We start from the raw sequence: 18638 nt of genomic DNA on the forward strand, positions 1-18638 counted from the left end.
AAACTTTCCTTTGGTTAGTGTTTGCCCAGTGTAACTTTATTCCACCCTTTTTCTTTCAATATTTCTTTATTTTCATATTTTAGCTATGTCTCTTACAAACAACATATAGTAATTTTTTATAGTTAGTCTAACAATCATTGTCTTTTAATGGAAGTATTTAATCCCTTCATATTAAATTCAAGTATTCATATATTTGGGTATAAATCTACTGTCTTATTTGTGTTTGCTATTTTACCATGTGTTCTATTATTTTTGTCCTTTATTTCCCTTCTTTTGGATTGTTTTATCATTCATTTTTCTCCTAATAATATTGGAAATTATATATTCCATTTCTATATTTTTAATGGTTATCTTGGAATTTGCTATATGTATACTTATAGATAATAATGATTAAATATAAAAGATTGTGAGACTGGATAAAAAAGAAAGCCCACACTACATACTGCCTATAAAAAGCCCACTTAAATTTAAAGACACAGTGAGTTAAAAATAAAAGGATGGAAAAAGATATACCAGGCTAATATTAATTAAAAGAAATATGGAGTGGCTATATTAATATCAGACAAAGTTGTTTTTTTAAGGAAAGAATATTGCCAAGGATAGAGTCATTTCATAATGATAAAGGTTGCAATTCATTCTGAACATTTATGTACATAATAACAGAGCTTCAAAATACATGAACCAAAAACTATTAGAACTATAAGGAAAAATAGAAAAAATTATACTCAACATTTCAATACTTCTCTCTCAAAAATTGATGGCACAAGTAGGCAGAAAATCAACAAGGATATAGAACACTTTTAAACAACACATCAACTAATGTGACCTAATCATCATGTATAAAACATTCCAACAACAGAATATATATATATATTTTTTTTTTTCTTAAGTGTACATGAAACAAACCAAGATAGATCAGATTATAGGTTAAAAACAAGTCTCAGCAAATTTATAAAAATTCAAGTGATACAAAGTATGTTCTCTGACCATAATGGAATTAAATTAGAAATTAGTAACATAAAGATACCTGGGAAATATTCAAATATTTTGAAAACTAAGTACACTTCTAAAGAACCCATGGGTGAAAGAAGATATCAAAAAGGAAATAAGAAATTATTTTGAATTGAATGAAAAGAAAGCACTTAGCTAACATAATACTTGGAAAGAAATTTAATGCACTGACTGCCTATGTTAGAAAAACAAAAGGTCTCAAATCAATTATCTAAGTTTAGACCTCAATAAATTAGAAAAGGAAGAGCAAATTAACCCCAAATAGGTATAAAAAAAGGAAATAATAATGAACAGAGTGGAAATCAAGGAAATAGAAAACAGAAAAACAGTAGATAAAACCAATGAAACAAAAGCTAGTTCTTTGAAACCAACAAAATTGATAAATATGATCAGGACAAAAAGAGAGAAGACACAAATTTCCAATAACAGAAATGGGAGGTTGGACATCCTACAATTATTAAAAGGATAATAGAGGAATATTATAAGCAACCTTATGCCAATAAATTAGACAATTAAGATGAAATCACAATCCTTAAAAGACCAAAGCTATCAAGTTCACACAAGAAGAAACAGATAATATCCCTATATCTATTACAGAAATTGAGAGTTTGTAGTTTAAAAACTTTCCCACAAAGCTCAGATAGCTTCACTGGTGCATTCTACCAAACATGTAAGGAAAAAATAACATACAACTTGAAACAAAATGCTCCAAAAATGGGAGAGAAGAAAGACTTCCCAACTCATTCTAACAAGCTGGCATATCCCTAGTATCAAAGTCAAACAGTTATTACCAAAAAAAGAAAACTATCTAACCAATATTCTTCATGAATATTAACACACAAGTACTGAAAAAAAATTTTAGCCAATTGAATTTAAGAATATATAAAAAGGCTAATATATCATGATCAAGAGAGATTTGTCCCAGGAATACAAGCTAGGTTTAACATTCACAAATCAATCAATGTAATTCACCGTATTAATAGACCAAACAAAAGACAACTCATATGACTATCTCTTTAGATGCAGAAAAAGGTTTTGACCAATTCTAACATCCATTTGTGACTAAAAAAATTTTTTTTCAGCAAACATTAAGGAACTTCCTCAGTCTACTGAAGGTCATCTGTGAAAACCTTCAGCTAACATTATATTGAAAGATGACAGAATGTATACATTTCCTTTAAAATAAGGAACAAGGCAAGGATGTCTGCTTTCACCATTTTTATTCAATATGGCACTGTAGGTGCTAGTTATTGCAATAAGGCAAGAAAAAGAAATAAAAGGCATATATACTGGAAAGAAAGAAGTAAAACTATCCCTATTTGCAGATGACGTGATTGTCTACATAGAAAATCTCAAGAAATCTATAAAAAACACACATACACACAACATTTAAAAGGAATAAGTCAGTTTGGGAAGGTCGTAGTATATGAAATTAACATGCAAAAAAGCCCAAGCAATTGTAATTCTATATATTAGCAATGAATACTCAAAAATCCAAATCACAAAAACAATACTATTTATAATGGCATAAAAATATTAAATAATTAGAGATAAATGTGACAAAAATGTGTATAAAGAAAACTACAAAACTTTGCTAAAATAAAATTTAAATAAATCAAGAGATATATCATGTTTACAGATCCAAAGATTCAATATTGTTAAGAAGTCAGTTCTCCAGAAAATTATAGATAAATAAAACGCAAATCCAATCAAAATGCCAGCAAGCTTTTTTGGAGAAATTGATAAAATAATTTTTATACGGAAATGCAAAGGACTAGAATAGCCAAGCCAATCTTGAAAAAGCAGAACAAATTTGGAGAATTAAGATTACCTGATTTTAAAACTTATTATAAAGCTATAATAAGCAAGAGAGTTTGGTAATAGCATGTAGATAGACAAATAGATCAAAAGAGTACAGTAGAATGTCCATAATAATACCCACACATAAATGGTCAAGAGATTTTCAATAAAAGTACAAAGGCATCTCAGTAGAACAAAAACTGTTTTGTCAACAGTGGTGCTAAAACACATGGATATTCAGATGCCAAAAACTGAATTTCAATCCAGACTGGGTATATAAAAAAAAATTAAGTCAAAATAAATCATATGCCTAAATACAAATTCTAGAAGCAAACATAGGAGAAAACCTTTGTGACATTGGGTTATGCAAAGATTTCTTAGACATGGCATCTGTGCCAGTTTGGATATATTATATCTCCCACAAAGCCATGATTTTTTTTTAAATTAAATTCAGTTTTATTGAGATATATTCACATACCATACAATCATCTACAGTGTACAATCTACTGTTCACAATACCATCATATAGTTACACATTCATCGCCCCCATCTATTTTTGAACATTTTCCTTACACCAGAAAGAATCAGAATCAGAATAAGAAATAAAAATAAAAAAGAACACACAAATCATCCCCCCATCCCACCCTATTTTTCATTTAGTTTTTGTCCCCATTTTTCTACTCATCCATCCATATACTGGATAAAGGGAATGCAATCCACAAGGTTTTCACAATCACACTGTCATCCCTTCTAAGCTACATTTAGACACTCATCTTCAAGAGTTAAGGCTACTGGGTTGCAGTTTGATAGTTTCAGATATTTACTTCTAGCTACTCCAATACATTAAAACCTAAAAAGGGTTATCTATATGGTACATAAGAATGTCCACAAGAGTGACATCTCAACTCCATTTGAAAACTCTCATCCACTGAAGCTTTATTTCATTTCATTTCACATCCCCCTTTTGGTCAAGAAGATGTTCTCAATTCCATGATGCTAGGTCCAGATTCATCCCCAGGGGTCATATCCTGCATTGCCAGGGAGATTTACGCCCCTGGGAGTCAGGTCCCATGTAGTGGGGAGGGCAGCGAGGTCACCCACCAAGGTGGATTAGTTAGAGAGGGCCACATCTGAGCAACAAAGAGGCACTCAGGGGGAGACCTTGGGGCACAATTATAAGCAAGTTTAGCCTCTCCTTTGCAGTAACAAGCTTCATAAGGGCAAGCCCCCAGACAGAGGGCTTGGCATACCTAGCTGTCACTCCATAATGTTTGTGAGAACATCAGCAACAATCCAGTGAAGAAGTCCTGCACTTTCACATTTCCCCCCAGCTCCTCAGGGGGGCCCTGCATATATATTTTTATTCTCTGCCCAGATTACTTTGGGATGTGTTGCTATTTAACTCTAACCTATACAAACCTACCATATCTCACTTCCTATTCAAAGTTCAATGTAATTGTGGTGTTTGAGCAAACTAACTGTAAAAGTTATATTGTTTAGAAAATATAGATCCTACACCATATAAACATCTCTTCCCTTGGTCTCACATAAAGCCATGATCTTTTAATCCAATATTGTTGGGTAGAACATTTTGATTGAGTGTTTCCATGGAGATGGGACTCACCCAACTGTAGGTAATACATTCGATTAGATTATTTCTATGGAGGTGTTACATTGCCCATTCATTGTGGGTCTTAATTAAATCACTGGGGTCCTATAAGAGCTCACAGACAGAAGGAGCTCAGTGCTGCAGCTGAGAGAGACTTTTGGAGAGATGCTTGGGAGCTGACACTTAGAGATGTTTGGAGATGCTAGCCCAGAGTTTGCTCTGGAGAAGCTAAGAGAGACAAGCCCAGAGACATTTTGGAGAAAGCCATTTTGAAACCAGAACCCAGGAGCAAGGGAAAGCAGACACCAGTCACATGCCTTCCCAGCTAACAGAGGTTTTCCAGACACCACTGGCCATTCTTCAGTGAAGGTTCCCTATTGTTGATGCCTTAGTTTGGACACTAATGGTCTTAGAACTGTAAATTGTAACTTAAATCCCCTTTATAAAAGCCAATATTTCTGGTATTTTGCATAATGGAAGCATTAGCAAACTGGAACAGCATCAAAGGCAAGAACCATAAAAAAATATATGATAGATTGAATTTTGTCAAAATTCAGGACTTTCTTCTTTTAAGGACACTGTTAAGGGAAAAAAAGATAAGTCACAGATTATGAGAAATTACTTGTTAATCACATATCTGTTAAAGGACTGGTATCCAGAATATATAAAGAACTCTCAAAACCTCATAATAAAAAAACAAACAGTCCAATAAAAATTGGCAAAATATTTGAAAAGATACTTCACCAAAGATGATATATGGAAGACAAGCACATGAAAAGATGTTCAACATCTCAACGTCACTGGTCACTAAAGAAATATAAATCACAATGACACAAAATAACAGATATTGTAGGACTTCACTTATATAGATTACTGGTTACTAGGGGTGGGGTGGGAGGGAAGGGAGAGGAGGAATCAATGCTTAATGAGTGAAGAATTTCTGCTGAAGGTGATGGAAAAGTTCTGGTAATGAGTAGGGGTGGTGATTGCACAACATTGTACATGTAATTAATGCCAGTTATTGGGGACTGAATTATGTATCCTGCAAAAAAAAAAAAAAACATGTTCAAATCCTAATCTGTACCCAATCAAGATGGTGAGGTGAGATACTTCAAGGCTCCTTCCCCCTAGAAGTTTTGAACAAAACAACAAGAACTGGCAGAAACATCTTTCTCAAAAGTCCAGAAAACAGCTAAACAATTGCAGTAACAGGGCAAGCACAGAAAGGATAAGGTAGGCCCCTAGGCTTTGGCCTGAGCTATTCCCCAAACTGATTATATGGATAAACCTGAGGGAGAGCACTCACACAGGTAAATCTGAATAGACTTGGAAAGGTGTTTTTATTTTTTTCCTTTTTATTTTATTTTTTTAGTTCCCAGCATTCAAGGAAAGCTCTGTCATAACATTAGCTAGATAAACACTTAAGGAACAAATGCCACAGAGTCTAAATTCCAGTGATAACACACTAAAATATAAAAATGTCTAGGTTTCAACAGAAGATTACAAAACATACAAAGAAACAAAAATGATGACTCAGGCAAAAGAGGAGATTAAAGGATTAGAAACTATGAGGAAGATAAGATCTGGGACAGTCCAGAAAAAGACTTTAAAAAAATGATCCTAAATATGCTCAAAGAGCTAAAGGTAAACATGAACAGGAACTAAAGGAAATCAGGAAAATGATAAATGAACACAAAGAAAATAGCAGTCGCGAGATCTCAACAGAGCTGAAGTCCAAAGTATCAGAAATTTAAAATTCCCTAGAGGATTCAACAGTAGATCAGAGCTGGCAAAAGAATCAGTGAACTTGAAGATAATAAAATTGAAACCATCCAGTCTGAGAAGCAGAAAGACGGAAAAATGAAGACAGTCAACAGAGCCTGAGAAACCTGTGGGACACAATCAAGCATACCAATATACACATTGTGAGAGTATCAGAAGGAGAATAGAGAAAGGGACAGAGAGAATATTCAAAGGAATAATGGCTGAAAACATCCCCAATTTAACAAAAGACTTGAATATACATATCCAAGACACTGAGTGAACTCCAAACAAGAAAACTCAAACAGATCCACACTGCACCATGTTATAACCAAACTGTCAAATGCCAAAGATAGAGAAAGAATCCTGAAAACCACAAGAAAGAAACAACAGGTCACATGAAAGAGAAACTCAACAAGGTTAAGCACCAATTTCTCATTGGAAACCACAGAAGCAAGAAGACAATGAGACAACATTTCAAGTGCTAAAAGCAAAAAATTTCCAACCAAGAATTCTGTATCCAGCAAAAATGTATTTCAAAAATGAGGAAGGAATTAAGACATTTCCAGAAAATAGAAGCTGAGGGACTTCGTCACCACTAGACCATCTTTACAAGAAATGCTAAAGGGAGTTCTGCAAGTTGAGTGGAAAGGACATTAGACAACTGACTGAAGCCACATGAAGAAATAAAGATCTCAGGGTATTGACATGGGTAAATATAAATACCAATACTATTGTATTTTTGATTTGTAATTAAACCGTTTACTTCCTGTAGGATCTAAAAGACAAATGCATAAAATATAATAATAAATTAATGGTTTTACACTCATAATGTATAAATATGTAATTTGTGACAAGAACTACATAAAGGTGGAGGAAGGTAGGGGTAGAGGAACATAATTTGTGTATAGTATTGAAGTTAAGTTGGTATCTAAGCAAACGAATATGTTACAGACTTAGGATGTTACATTTAACCTCATGGTAACTATAAAGAAAATACAAGAGAATACACAAGTTTATGGAGGCAGAAATTAGAATATAGGTTGCCAGGGTTGGGGTACAGGGACAATGGGGAGTTGATGCATAATGGGTATAGGGTTTCTGTTTGGGGTGAAGGGAAATTTATAGAAATGGATGGTGGTGAGGCTAATGCAACACTGCAAATGTGATTAATCCCACTAAACAGTATGCTTGGGAGGAATTGGGATGGGATGATTTATGTTGTATATATGTTTCCACAATTAAAAAACAAGAGACAGAAACTAAAGAGATAATGACAATTAAATGCAATACTTGATACTGGATAGGATCTAAGAATGGAGAAGAAAAGGCTCAAAATGACATTACTGGGACATGAGGAAAAATTAGAATATAGAATGTAAACTTCTATATCAATGTTAAATTTTTAAAACTTGATAACTGCACTTTAGGTGATTATATAAGTGAATATCCTTGTATTGTGTGTTCAAGGAATATTATATGTAAAACCTGCTCTCATATTTACATAAAATAGGTAGGCAAATAGATAGATAGGTAGGTGGATAGGTGGGTAGGTAGGAAGGAAGGGAGGAAAAGAGGGAGGAGGAGTGAGAGAGGGAGGAAGAGAGGAAGGAAGGAAGGAAGGAAGGAAGGAAGAGACAGGTGGCAAAATGTTAAAATTGGTAGATCTTGGTATTTGGGGGCATGGGGATATGTTGGAGTTCTCTGTATGGGGTTTGCATTACTTTTGCAACTCTCCTGTAAGTTTGAAATTATTTAAAAATAAAAAACAAAAACAAAACTAAAAACTTTATCCACATTCCTGTGTGAACCAATTTGTAAATTGGATTTTGTATCAGGGTATGTCTTAATCAGTGTAACTGGAAGTCTTATAAAGAGAGAAAATTTGGATGCAGTCAGTCAGTCAAACCCAGAACCTGATAGGAGTCAGAAACCTGTAAAACAAGAAGTCAGAAGAAGCCAGAGAGTAGAGAGAAATTGCCATGTGATGCAGGATTGCCATCACCAGAACACTACCAACTCTGGGAGAAAACATGACCATGCTAACGTCTTGATTTTGGATTTCTAGCCTTCAAAACCATGAGACAATATATTCTTGTTATTCAAGTCAACTCATTGTGTGGTATTTGTTACAGCAACTCTAGAAAATTAAAACACTATTAAATTATATGCTTGAAAGTGGTTAAATTGGAAAGTTTTATGTAGTATATATATTGCCAAAATTTAAAAAAATTTAAAAATCATGACATACCACTATTCACTTATTAGAATATCTAAAAATTTAAAAGATGGATCATATGAAATCTTGGTGAGGATGTGATGTAACTGGAAATCACATATACTGCTGGTGGGAGTATAAAATGATTTAACCACTTTGGAAGACAGTTGGACAGCTTTTTAAAAAGTTAAATATACATGTACCATATGACTCAGCCACTCATGGAATGAATAAATAAATTGTGTATATCCATACAATGAACTACCATACAACACTAAAAAGCATGAACTTTTGATACAAGCGACACATGCATGAATTCCAAGATAATTAAACTTAGTTGAAAGAAGCCAGACCAAAAAAATAATATATGTGTATTATTCCATTTATATAAAATTCTAAAAAATAAAAAAATTTCTATGGTGTTTGAAAGTAGATCAGAGAACGCCTGAGGACAAGATACAAAAAGGTACAAGGAAAGTTTGGGAGTGTCGGATATGTTCATTATCTTGATTGTAGTGATTGTTTTACAGGTGTATGCATATTTTAGAATTTGTCAAATGTACACTTTAAACATATATAGTTTAGTGTAAATCAAAAGCTGTCTAAAACATACTAAACTAATCTAAGTGGAAGACAAAATTATTACCTTCATTTTTTCCAACTCATGAAGTTCCTTATTAGGATCCTTTTGTGAATGAGCTGCTTTACTCAGAGCCATTGCTGTTACCAACCCTTTGCAACAACTGGGGAAAAAACAAACAGCATGAGCTATTTATTGTCGGTTCCTCTTAAAATCCAGATACAGTAAAAGCTTACTATAATAATTCAGTTACTGACTCATAAAGGAGAATAATTTGCCTCTTCCTCAATTCCCATCCTTGCCCTCTTCCTCCCTTCCATTCCTTTCCCTCTTGTCCTTTGGTAGCATTGACTTGAAATGAAGGAAAAAAATTGATTAGATCCTATCTGGCATAAAAGCCACTTCATGAATTTGAAATAGGGTGACAAATCCCTTCCTGGTTAATAAATTACAATTTTTCAGATACCATTTTTATTTGGTGGAGACTTTTCACTTTATAGATACAAGTTTTTAAAACATTTTTAAAAATGAAGTGTTTTGGTTGGCATTTATTGAATGACGTAAAAATATACATTCAGCTTTGCATGGAATTGAATAGGAAATTAGCAGCTTCTTGATAAATGTTCCCCCATATATGCAAAAGCGAAAAATGTAATTTACTTTATGCAAGCAAACAGGTATTTCTGTTTTCATTAATTCTCAACCCCCCCCCACACACATTTCCCACCCTACTGATAACAGTTTTAAAAAGAATTCTAATGCCATTGGGAGAACACCAAAATCTCATATTCCAAGTGGGTCCAGTATTGAAGATAGTTTAAAAACTGGACTAATATTTCTTTCACGGTGTTTTTTTTTTTTTAACAAACGCTTATTGCTGCTACTTCACCACTTTTCTCTTCTCTGCTTGATGTCACATTTGATCTTCAAAAGGGCAGCAATAAAATAACCAAATAGTCTCACCTATTCAAATAAACAGTGTATTGGGCCAACTTTCTTGCCAGTGTAGTTGCATCTAGCTCTAAACTTGTAATTCCTATTTCTTGTTTTTCAGCACTTTTCTCCTCTGACATTGGGAGAGTGTCTTGATCAGTAAAGTCAGGTATCATTAAAATCAGCAAATTTACCATCCACTGGATCATAGATATATGCAATTCATCCATCTGTTTAAAAATGATAACACAAGTGACCGATTTTAAATAAAGCAGTGAAAGTCATACCAAATTTAGAAATAGATATTAGGAAACCTATGTCCATCATTCAACAACACTGTAATTCTTAATGAAATTAAATCATCACCACCAAGCTAGTGGAACCCTATTTTCTCTTGCTTATTTTAATGGATAAAATTTGTCTCCCTGAAAACTATGTTCAAGTCCTAACTCCTGGTACCCGTGAATGTGACCTTAGTTGAAAATGGGGTCATCCTGGATAAATGGGGGCCCTAATCCAATGACCAGTGTCCCTGTAAGAAGGAGTCTGGACATGGACACAGAGACACAGAGAAAAGGCCATGTGATGACAGAGGCAAAGATCAGAGTTATGCTGCCACAAGCCAAAGAACGCCAAGGACTTCTGGCAAAAACTAGCAGCTAGAGGAGTCAGGAACAGATATTTCCCTGGAGTCTTTGGAGTGAACATCGTCCTGCCAACACCTTGATTTTACACTTCTGGCCTCCAGAGAATGAGAGAATAAATTCGTTGTTTTAAACTACTCAGTTCACGGTAATTTGTTACAGCAGCCCTATGAAACTAATACACTCACTATATGCCTACATTAAATTACTTTTTTCCTCTTTAGCTTGGTCAAACATATTAATACATTAAAGCTGCAGCTTCCAAACTGTACACCAAGGCAACTTAGGGCACCATGATGAATTCACAGGGCTGTCATAGCATTGTAAACTCTAGAGGGAAACATGATTACACTCAACATGTGTCAAGCACAGCATGAACTTGATATGGTTTACAGTTTCAAATCAGATGTGCTATGTCCCTTTTGATGATATATCTATATGATGTTGGCTTCATTGGTGGCTGTTGTAATTAACAACCACAGTGTGAAAGTCCATGTGGGATAGGAAATGAGGGTGGCAGTGCCCTATCTGATTTGAGGGTGTTTTAGTTTCCTCACTGCTAAAGAAAATACCATGCAATGGATTAGCTTAAAAATAGAAATTGACTGGCTCACAGTTTTGAGGCTAGGAGTCCAAAATCAAGGTGTCATCAAGGTGTTGTCAAGGCAATGCTTTCTCCTGAAAGACTGTGGTATTCTGGGGCTGGCTACTGGCAATCCTTGGTCCCTGGCCTTTCTGTCACATGGTAATATACATGGTGGCCTCTCCTGGCTTCTCCTTCTCCTCCAGGTTCCAATGATTTTCAGCTTCTGGTTGTTCCCTCTGGCATTTTTTTTGTCTGACTTTCACTCAGTTTATAAAGGACTCCAGTAGTTTGGATTACAACCCAAACTGATTCATTTGGGCCACATCATAACTGAAGTAACATCTTGAAGAGATATTATTTACCATGGGTTCACACCCATAGGAATGGATTAAGTTTAAGAAGGTATTTTTCTGGGGTACACAGCTCCAAAACACTATACAAGGTTTGAAAACATTTTATAGTACCCAATAAGCACACAAACCCATTAAGTAATTTTGATTATATGAGAAATACAAAGTTTTCTTTTCTTTTAATTTATGCATAATACTTTTCCAAACAGCTACTAAGTGTTAGGACACAAATACTTAGTACATTGTTTGAACCCAGATACTTAATAAATAAAACTAAATTGTGAGGTATTTTTTTTGGCTTAGGAGTGTCATGAAAACAAATGGGACTGTGACTTGAGAAAGTTTGGGAATCACTGCACTAAAATTTTGCATAGGGCCAGGTCCCAGAAATAAAATGCAGAAAGCTTCATTAAACTGCAACAGGAGACACACTATACTCTCAGAGTGCCCTGCCCTTTCTGTGTTTGGTGAGTTCCAATGTATTTTTCTAGGCTATAACATGATCTATTCTGAGAGGACTTTTTAACCTCATGGACATTAATTTGTTCCCTTTCCTTTGTTCCTGTAATATTTTGAACATATTTCTAATTGTTTGCATATGTCTTCCCTATTAACCTGTGAGTCTCTTAAGGCATGGGTGATCATTTTCTCCCTCAGCACCATAAAAAGTACTTAGCAGAAAATAAGCACTCAGTAAATGTTTGTTGAATGAATGAATAAAAATCAAATTTGGTAGCCCAACTGGTACTAAAACCCAAGCTTCCTGACTATTAATTCAGGGGGAAAGGTTGTTAATACACTATTGATTAGGCCCTATCTGGCCTAGCCATCCTTTTCTTCCTGTCTTTGGGTGCCATGAACAATTTCTCAAAGAAGCCACTTCTAATGATGCCTGTGCCTTACAATCAGAGGATACCCATTCAGGAGGCCTTCACTTAGGCCAGGCTCTCCTTTTTGGGGACCATTCATTGTCCTGTGCTTTAAAAATGGAAACAGGTTATCTTTGTCTAAAGAGGATTTTCAGAGGGCTACTGCTTATCTTTACAACTTTCACAAAATAGGTGGGACTAGGTGCTTCTTGAATTGACTCTTATGTAAGATTTTCAGAGAGTTTTAAAAATATTTTTAAGTTAAAAAATGCTTTCCTAGAAACTGGTCTTCTAGCCCTATGCCATGCAGCACAACAGATGAGGTTTTTGAAGGATGGTGGCTTGTTACCCTCAAAATGGTGCTTTGTGTCCCATGAAGATCTAAACTCTCAGGCTCATCCAGCAGAACAGCCTCCAAAGACCACTAGAGGAGACTTCTGGGAAGATGGCAGAATAGGTGAGTCTGAGCAAATATCTCCTCTGTGAAAAAAACTAGAGAAAATGCAGAAAATGCCCAGGACGATGGTTCTAGGTATGAGCAGACAGAGAAGGACCTCTACAATACATTGTGTGGTCTTGGAAGAAAAAGTGGAGAAATTACATCTGAAAGGATGGGGTGAGTTTATTCAACCAGGACTGCTGCCAGGGGCTGGTAGCCATAAGCCAACCACTGGGCATGGGAGGGAGCAGCTCTCCACTCCAAGGTACCCATCTCAGTAATTAGCAGGGGAGATAATCCTCTTCAGATCCATAGCTGGGAGCTCCCATGAGGGAACTCAGGAAACAGCACACCTGTGTTGACCATATTTATTCTTCCTCCCTGGAAGCTGGTGATGTGCATGGGCAAGAGGCAGGGATATGCAAAGTTGCCACACAGAAGCACTGGGAACCCCTCCCCAACACCAGAGGTGCACAGGCACATGGTAGGCAGGGAGCGGAGCACATTTGAGCTGGAGGGTGAGACATGCAGCCCTACAGCCCAAGAGTGATCCACACAGAGACCTGGGAATCAGCAGACCCGCTATACCCTTAAGCAGACTCCCTGCCAAACTGCACAGAGCCCAGCACCCACCACCAGGGATGGCAGTCCCAGTTCACATGGAGAATGGGTGGGCTGATTGGATTTCCACCTGGATTGGACATAGCTTAGCACACATGCACAGTTGGGGAAAAGATGACCTGAGGTAAGAGGTGGCTCAAGAGCTCCATCTGCTGGGAAGACAGGGAAGGTGCACTCCAGCAAGCTGTGGCTCTGCCAAATTCTATATTTCAACTAATCCTGCAAGTCCCAAAATAACCTTATCAAGATAAGTAAATGCCCTGAAGTCAACAGAAAATCACAAAGCACATGAATACCCAAGAAGATACAGACAAGCCAAATGACCAAATTAAAAAGCCAGAGAAAACACAGATCTTGGAACAATTAATCAAAGAAGTACACACAAATCTTCAAAACAACTTCAATGGGTTGACTAAGACATAAAGTATATCAAGAAGACTCTGGAAGAGCATAAAGGAGAAATTGAAAGAGTAAATTAAAAAATAGCAGATCTCATGGAAACAAAAGATACTGTAGATCAAATTAAAAATATACTAGAGACACACAACAGTAGATTTGAAGAGACAGACGAAAGGATAAATGAACTAGAGGACGATGCAATTGAATGTGAATGCACAAAAAAACAAATGGTGAAAAAAACTGAAAAATTTGAAATGGATCCCAGAGAAATGATCGACAACATGAAGCACACAAATAAAGAATCACTGGTGTCCAAGAAGGAGGGTAAACGGCTTGGAAGAGTATTTGAGGACACCATTGGGGAAAACATCTCAACCCTTAAAAATGACATAAAAATGCAAATCAAAGAAGCCCAATGAACTCCAAACGGAATAAATCCAAATAGATCCACTCCAAGACATATATTAATCAGATTGTCAAATATTGAACAGAAGGAGAAAGTACTGAAAGCAGCAAGAGAAGCAATTCTCCATATAAAAGGGGAAACCAGAAAAGACTAAGTACTAGCCCCTAAACAGGAACCATGGAAGCAGGAAGGCAGTGGTATGACATATTTAAGATTCAGAAAGAGAGAAATTGACAGGCAAGAATACTTTATCCAGCAAACCCCTCCTTCAAAATTTTCACAGACAAACAAATGCTGAGAAACTTTGTTAACAAGGGACCTGGCCTTGAACAAATACTAAAGGGAGTTCTACTGGCTGAGAAAAAAGAAAGGAGAGAGGTTTTTAGAAGGGCACAGAACTGAAGAGTATTAGTAAGGGAAATGTAAAGAGAAAAACTGAGAGAAGAGATGATCCCAGAATACAACCCAGGATCAGCAGATGCCAGCCACATGTCTTCCCAGCTAACAGGTTTTTCAGATGCCAATGGCCTTGCTCCAGTGAAGGTTCCCTATTGTTGATGCCTTACCTTGGACACTTTATGGCCTTAAGGCTGTAACTTTGTAACCAAATAAACCCCCTTTATAAAAGCCAATCCATTTCTGGTGTTTTACAAAATGGCAGCATTAGCAAACCAGAACAATGGGCAAAGGACTTGAATAGATATTTCTCCAAAGAAGATATACAAATGGCCAAAAGCACATGAAAAGATGCTCAACATCATTATCCATTAGAGAAATGCAAATCAAAACCACAATAAGGCACCCACTAGATAGCCTATTATTTCAAAAAATTTAGATAACAAGTATTTTCATGTATGCAGAGAAATAGGTACCTCATATATTGTTGGGAATGTAAAATGGTGCAGCCATTGTGGAAACCAGTTTGGCAGTTCCTCAAAATGTTATATATAGAATTACCATATGATCTAGCAAGCCCTCTTCTATGTGTATACCCAGAATTATGCTAAAAGCAGGGACTTGAACAGATATTTACAAACTGATATTCATAACAGCCTTGTTCACAACTGCCCAAAGTGAAAGCAACCCAAGTGTCTATCAACAGATGAATGAATAAGCAAAATGTTTTGTATGTATACAGTGGAATATTATTCAGATGTAAAAAGGAATGAAGTTCTAATACATGATGCAACATGTATGGACCTGAAAGACATCCTGTTGAGTGAAATAAGCCAGACACAAAAAGAGAAATATTGTATGGCCTCACTTATATGAAGTAATTTTAATATGCAAATTCATAAATTCCAAAATTGGAATACTAGCTACCAGGGACAGGGAAGGGGGTGGGGAATGGGGAGTTAATGCTTAATTGGTACAGTTTCTGTTTGGGGTGATGAAAAGTTTTGGTAAAGGATGGTGGTGATGGTTGCACAATATTGGGAGGGTTAATTAACACTATTGATTTGTATATTTGAGTTATTAAAATGGGAAATTTTATGTTCTATATATGTCACCACAATAAAAACCAAAAAACAATAACACAGAACTGTACAACACAAAGAGTGGAGCCTAATGCAAACTATGGGCTAAAATTAATGATACAATTATAATGTTGTTTCATTAATTGTAACAAAGACATCCACTAACAAAATATCAATAGGAAATTGTGTGTTGGAGGTATATATGGGAAGTTGTACTTTTTGCATGATTTTTCTGTAAACTACAACTGCTCTAATAAAAGAAAATTTAAAAGAAAAAGAAAGTTAGGTAGAATTAACAAATACTCCAGTACTTCAACTTTTCTTTCTGGTACCTTCTAAAGTTACTAATTCAATCTCTTTACTTGTTTTTTTTGTCTATTCAGATTTTCTATTTCTTTTTGAATCATTTTCAGTAGTTGGTGTCTTTCTAGCAATTTGTCTAGGTTACCTAATTTGCTGGCATGAAATTGTCTGTAGAATCCCTAATAATTCTAAAAGGTTCCTAGTGATGTTTCCTCTTTCATCCTTGATTTTAATAATTTATGTCCATCATTTCTCAATCTAGCTAAAGTTTTGCCAATTTCGTGGTCTTTCCAAAGAATGAAATTATGGTTTCATTGATTTTGTTTAATATTTGTTATTCTCTAATTTTTTCTGCTATGCTATTTATTATTTCCTTCCTCTGCTTTAGATTTAGTCTGCTTTTTTCTATTCTCTTAAAGTAGAACATTATGTTACTAATTTAATATATTTCTTCTTTGTTAACGCAGGTTTTTATAACTATATATATCCCCCTAACCACTGTTCTAGCCTCATCTCATAGGTTTTGACATGTCCTTTTGATCTCATTAATCTGAAAGTATTTTCTAAACCTCTTATGATTTTTTTTCTTTCATGCATTGGCTATTTAGGACTGTGTTGTATAATTTCCTCATATTTGTGAATTTCTCAAATTATCTTCTGTTATTGACATCTAATTTCATCATATTGTGGTCAGAAGCATACTTCCTACAGTTTTAGTCCTTTTAAATTTATTGAGGTCTGTTTTATGGCCTAACATATGGTTATCCTGGAAAATTTTCCATGTGCACTTTGAGAAGAATGAGTATTCTGCTACAGCTGGGTAAAGTTACCTACAGATGTTAGGTCTAGTAGGCTTATAGCATTGTTAAAGTCTTCTATTTCCTTATTGATCTTCTGCCTACTTGTTCTATCCATTACTGAAAGTGACATATCAAAGTCTTCAATGATCCTTGTTGAATTAATCCTTTTAGTCTCTTCAATTCCATCAGTTTTTTGCTTCATATATTCTGGGGTTCTGTCATGATATGCATACACATTCATAATTGTTAAGTATTTCTGGCTCACTGGCTCTTTTATCATTATAAACTGTCCTTCTTTGTCCCTAGTAACAATTTTAGTCTAAACAGTCTATTTTATCTGACATTAGAATAGACACTGTGTATCTCTTTTGTTTACTGTTTTCATTGTATGTATTTTTCCATCCTTTTCCATTCAGCATATTTCTTTGAAAATGTGTGTCTCTTATAGATAGCATATAGTTGAGTCATGTTTTGTTATCCCTTCAACCAATCTCTGTCTTTTGATTGGAGTTTTTAGTCCATTTACACTCAACAGAAATACTGATAAGGTAAGATTAACATCTATCATTTTGCTATTTGTTTTCCTATGTCTCGTACCCAGTATGTTACAGAATTTCTCCATTACTGCCTTCTTTTGTGTTACAATTTTCTATTATACCATATTAATTCACTTGTTTCTTTTATTATAATTTTTTATTAGAAAAGTTGTAGGTTTATAGAAAAATCATGCTTAAAATACAGGGTTCCTGCATAACATCCTATTATTAACAGCCTGCATTGGTATGGTCCATTTGTAACAATTGATGAAAGCACATTTTGATAATTTTACTATTAAATATAGTTCATGTTTTAACTTAGGGTTCACTGTGTTGTACAATTCCTTGGATTTTTTTTTTAAATCTGTATTCTAGTAAAATATATACAACTCAAAATGTACCCTATTAACCAAATTCAGAGATATAATTCAGTGCTGTTACTTATATTCACAAGGCTGAGCTACCATAACCACACAATAATTTTTTGAGTTGTTTTCTTAATGGCTGCCCTGGGAATTACAATTAGCATAACTGAAAAGAATATAGTTTGGATTAATGCCAACTTAATCTAAATAGTATTCAAAAACTTTGCTCCAGTATCACTCCATTTCCTCCCATTTATTGTGCTTTAATTGTAATACAAATTACATCTTTAATCATTACATTATACATCATATATATTATATAGTTTTGTAACTATTGCCTTATGTAGTTGTCTTTTAAAACACTAGGAGAAGGGAAGAGGGGCAAGATGGCAGCACAGACAGGAGTAGAATTTAGTTAGTCCCCTGAAAAAACTAATAAACAACCAGGAACAACTAGTAAATAATCTGGAATAACTGCTGGGGGACAACTGTGAGTGTCCATACATCACACACCAACCTGGATTGGGAGGAATGCCTGAGACTGCAGCATAGAATCTGTAAGTAAAAGCTGTGGACACATGCTGAAAGCCTCCTCCCCCCATGGCAGGCTTTGCTGCAAAAGCTCTCTGTGTTAGAAACTAGCAGCACTCTCTGAGTGAGCACAGCGAGCGAATATAGCTCAGCTGAGCTCCAACTGGGGTTTTAATTAACAAATGTAGACTGCTGAATACAAGCTACAAACCTCCAACAAGAAGAGAGAGGCTTTTAGTGATGACTGAACTTAAAGAACCAAAAGATTCATCTATACTGGGAGAGAGAGCCCAGAAGACTGGATGTTACCTCTGGCTGATGTGTGAAACTGAGGGGCCATGTACTGGCTCAAAAAGGGGGCTTCCTATCCCTCTTTCTCTCTCTCAATCTGAGGGGCAC

At 35.4% G+C, this 18638-nt stretch overlaps 1 protein-coding gene across 1 annotated transcript in view; it reads right to left on the reverse strand.

Annotated features, from left to right (window-relative positions):
* The window catches only part of AXDND1 (axonemal dynein light chain domain containing 1), a 214574-nt gene that overhangs the window by 57606 nt on the left and 138330 nt on the right, over positions 1 to 18638 (reverse strand). Inside the window, exons 18-19 of the mRNA XM_037825258.1 lie at positions 9943 to 10142; positions 9046 to 9142 (exon numbers count right to left, since the gene is read on the reverse strand). Of these exons, the coding sequence (XP_037681186.1) occupies positions 9046 to 9142; positions 9943 to 10142 (297 nt within the window). The remainder of the gene's footprint in view (positions 1 to 9045; positions 9143 to 9942; positions 10143 to 18638) is intronic.

This window comes from Choloepus didactylus, chromosome 2 (assembly GCF_015220235.1).
Source record: "Choloepus didactylus isolate mChoDid1 chromosome 2, mChoDid1.pri, whole genome shotgun sequence".
Taxonomy (NCBI): domain Eukaryota; kingdom Metazoa; phylum Chordata; class Mammalia; order Pilosa; family Megalonychidae; genus Choloepus; species Choloepus didactylus.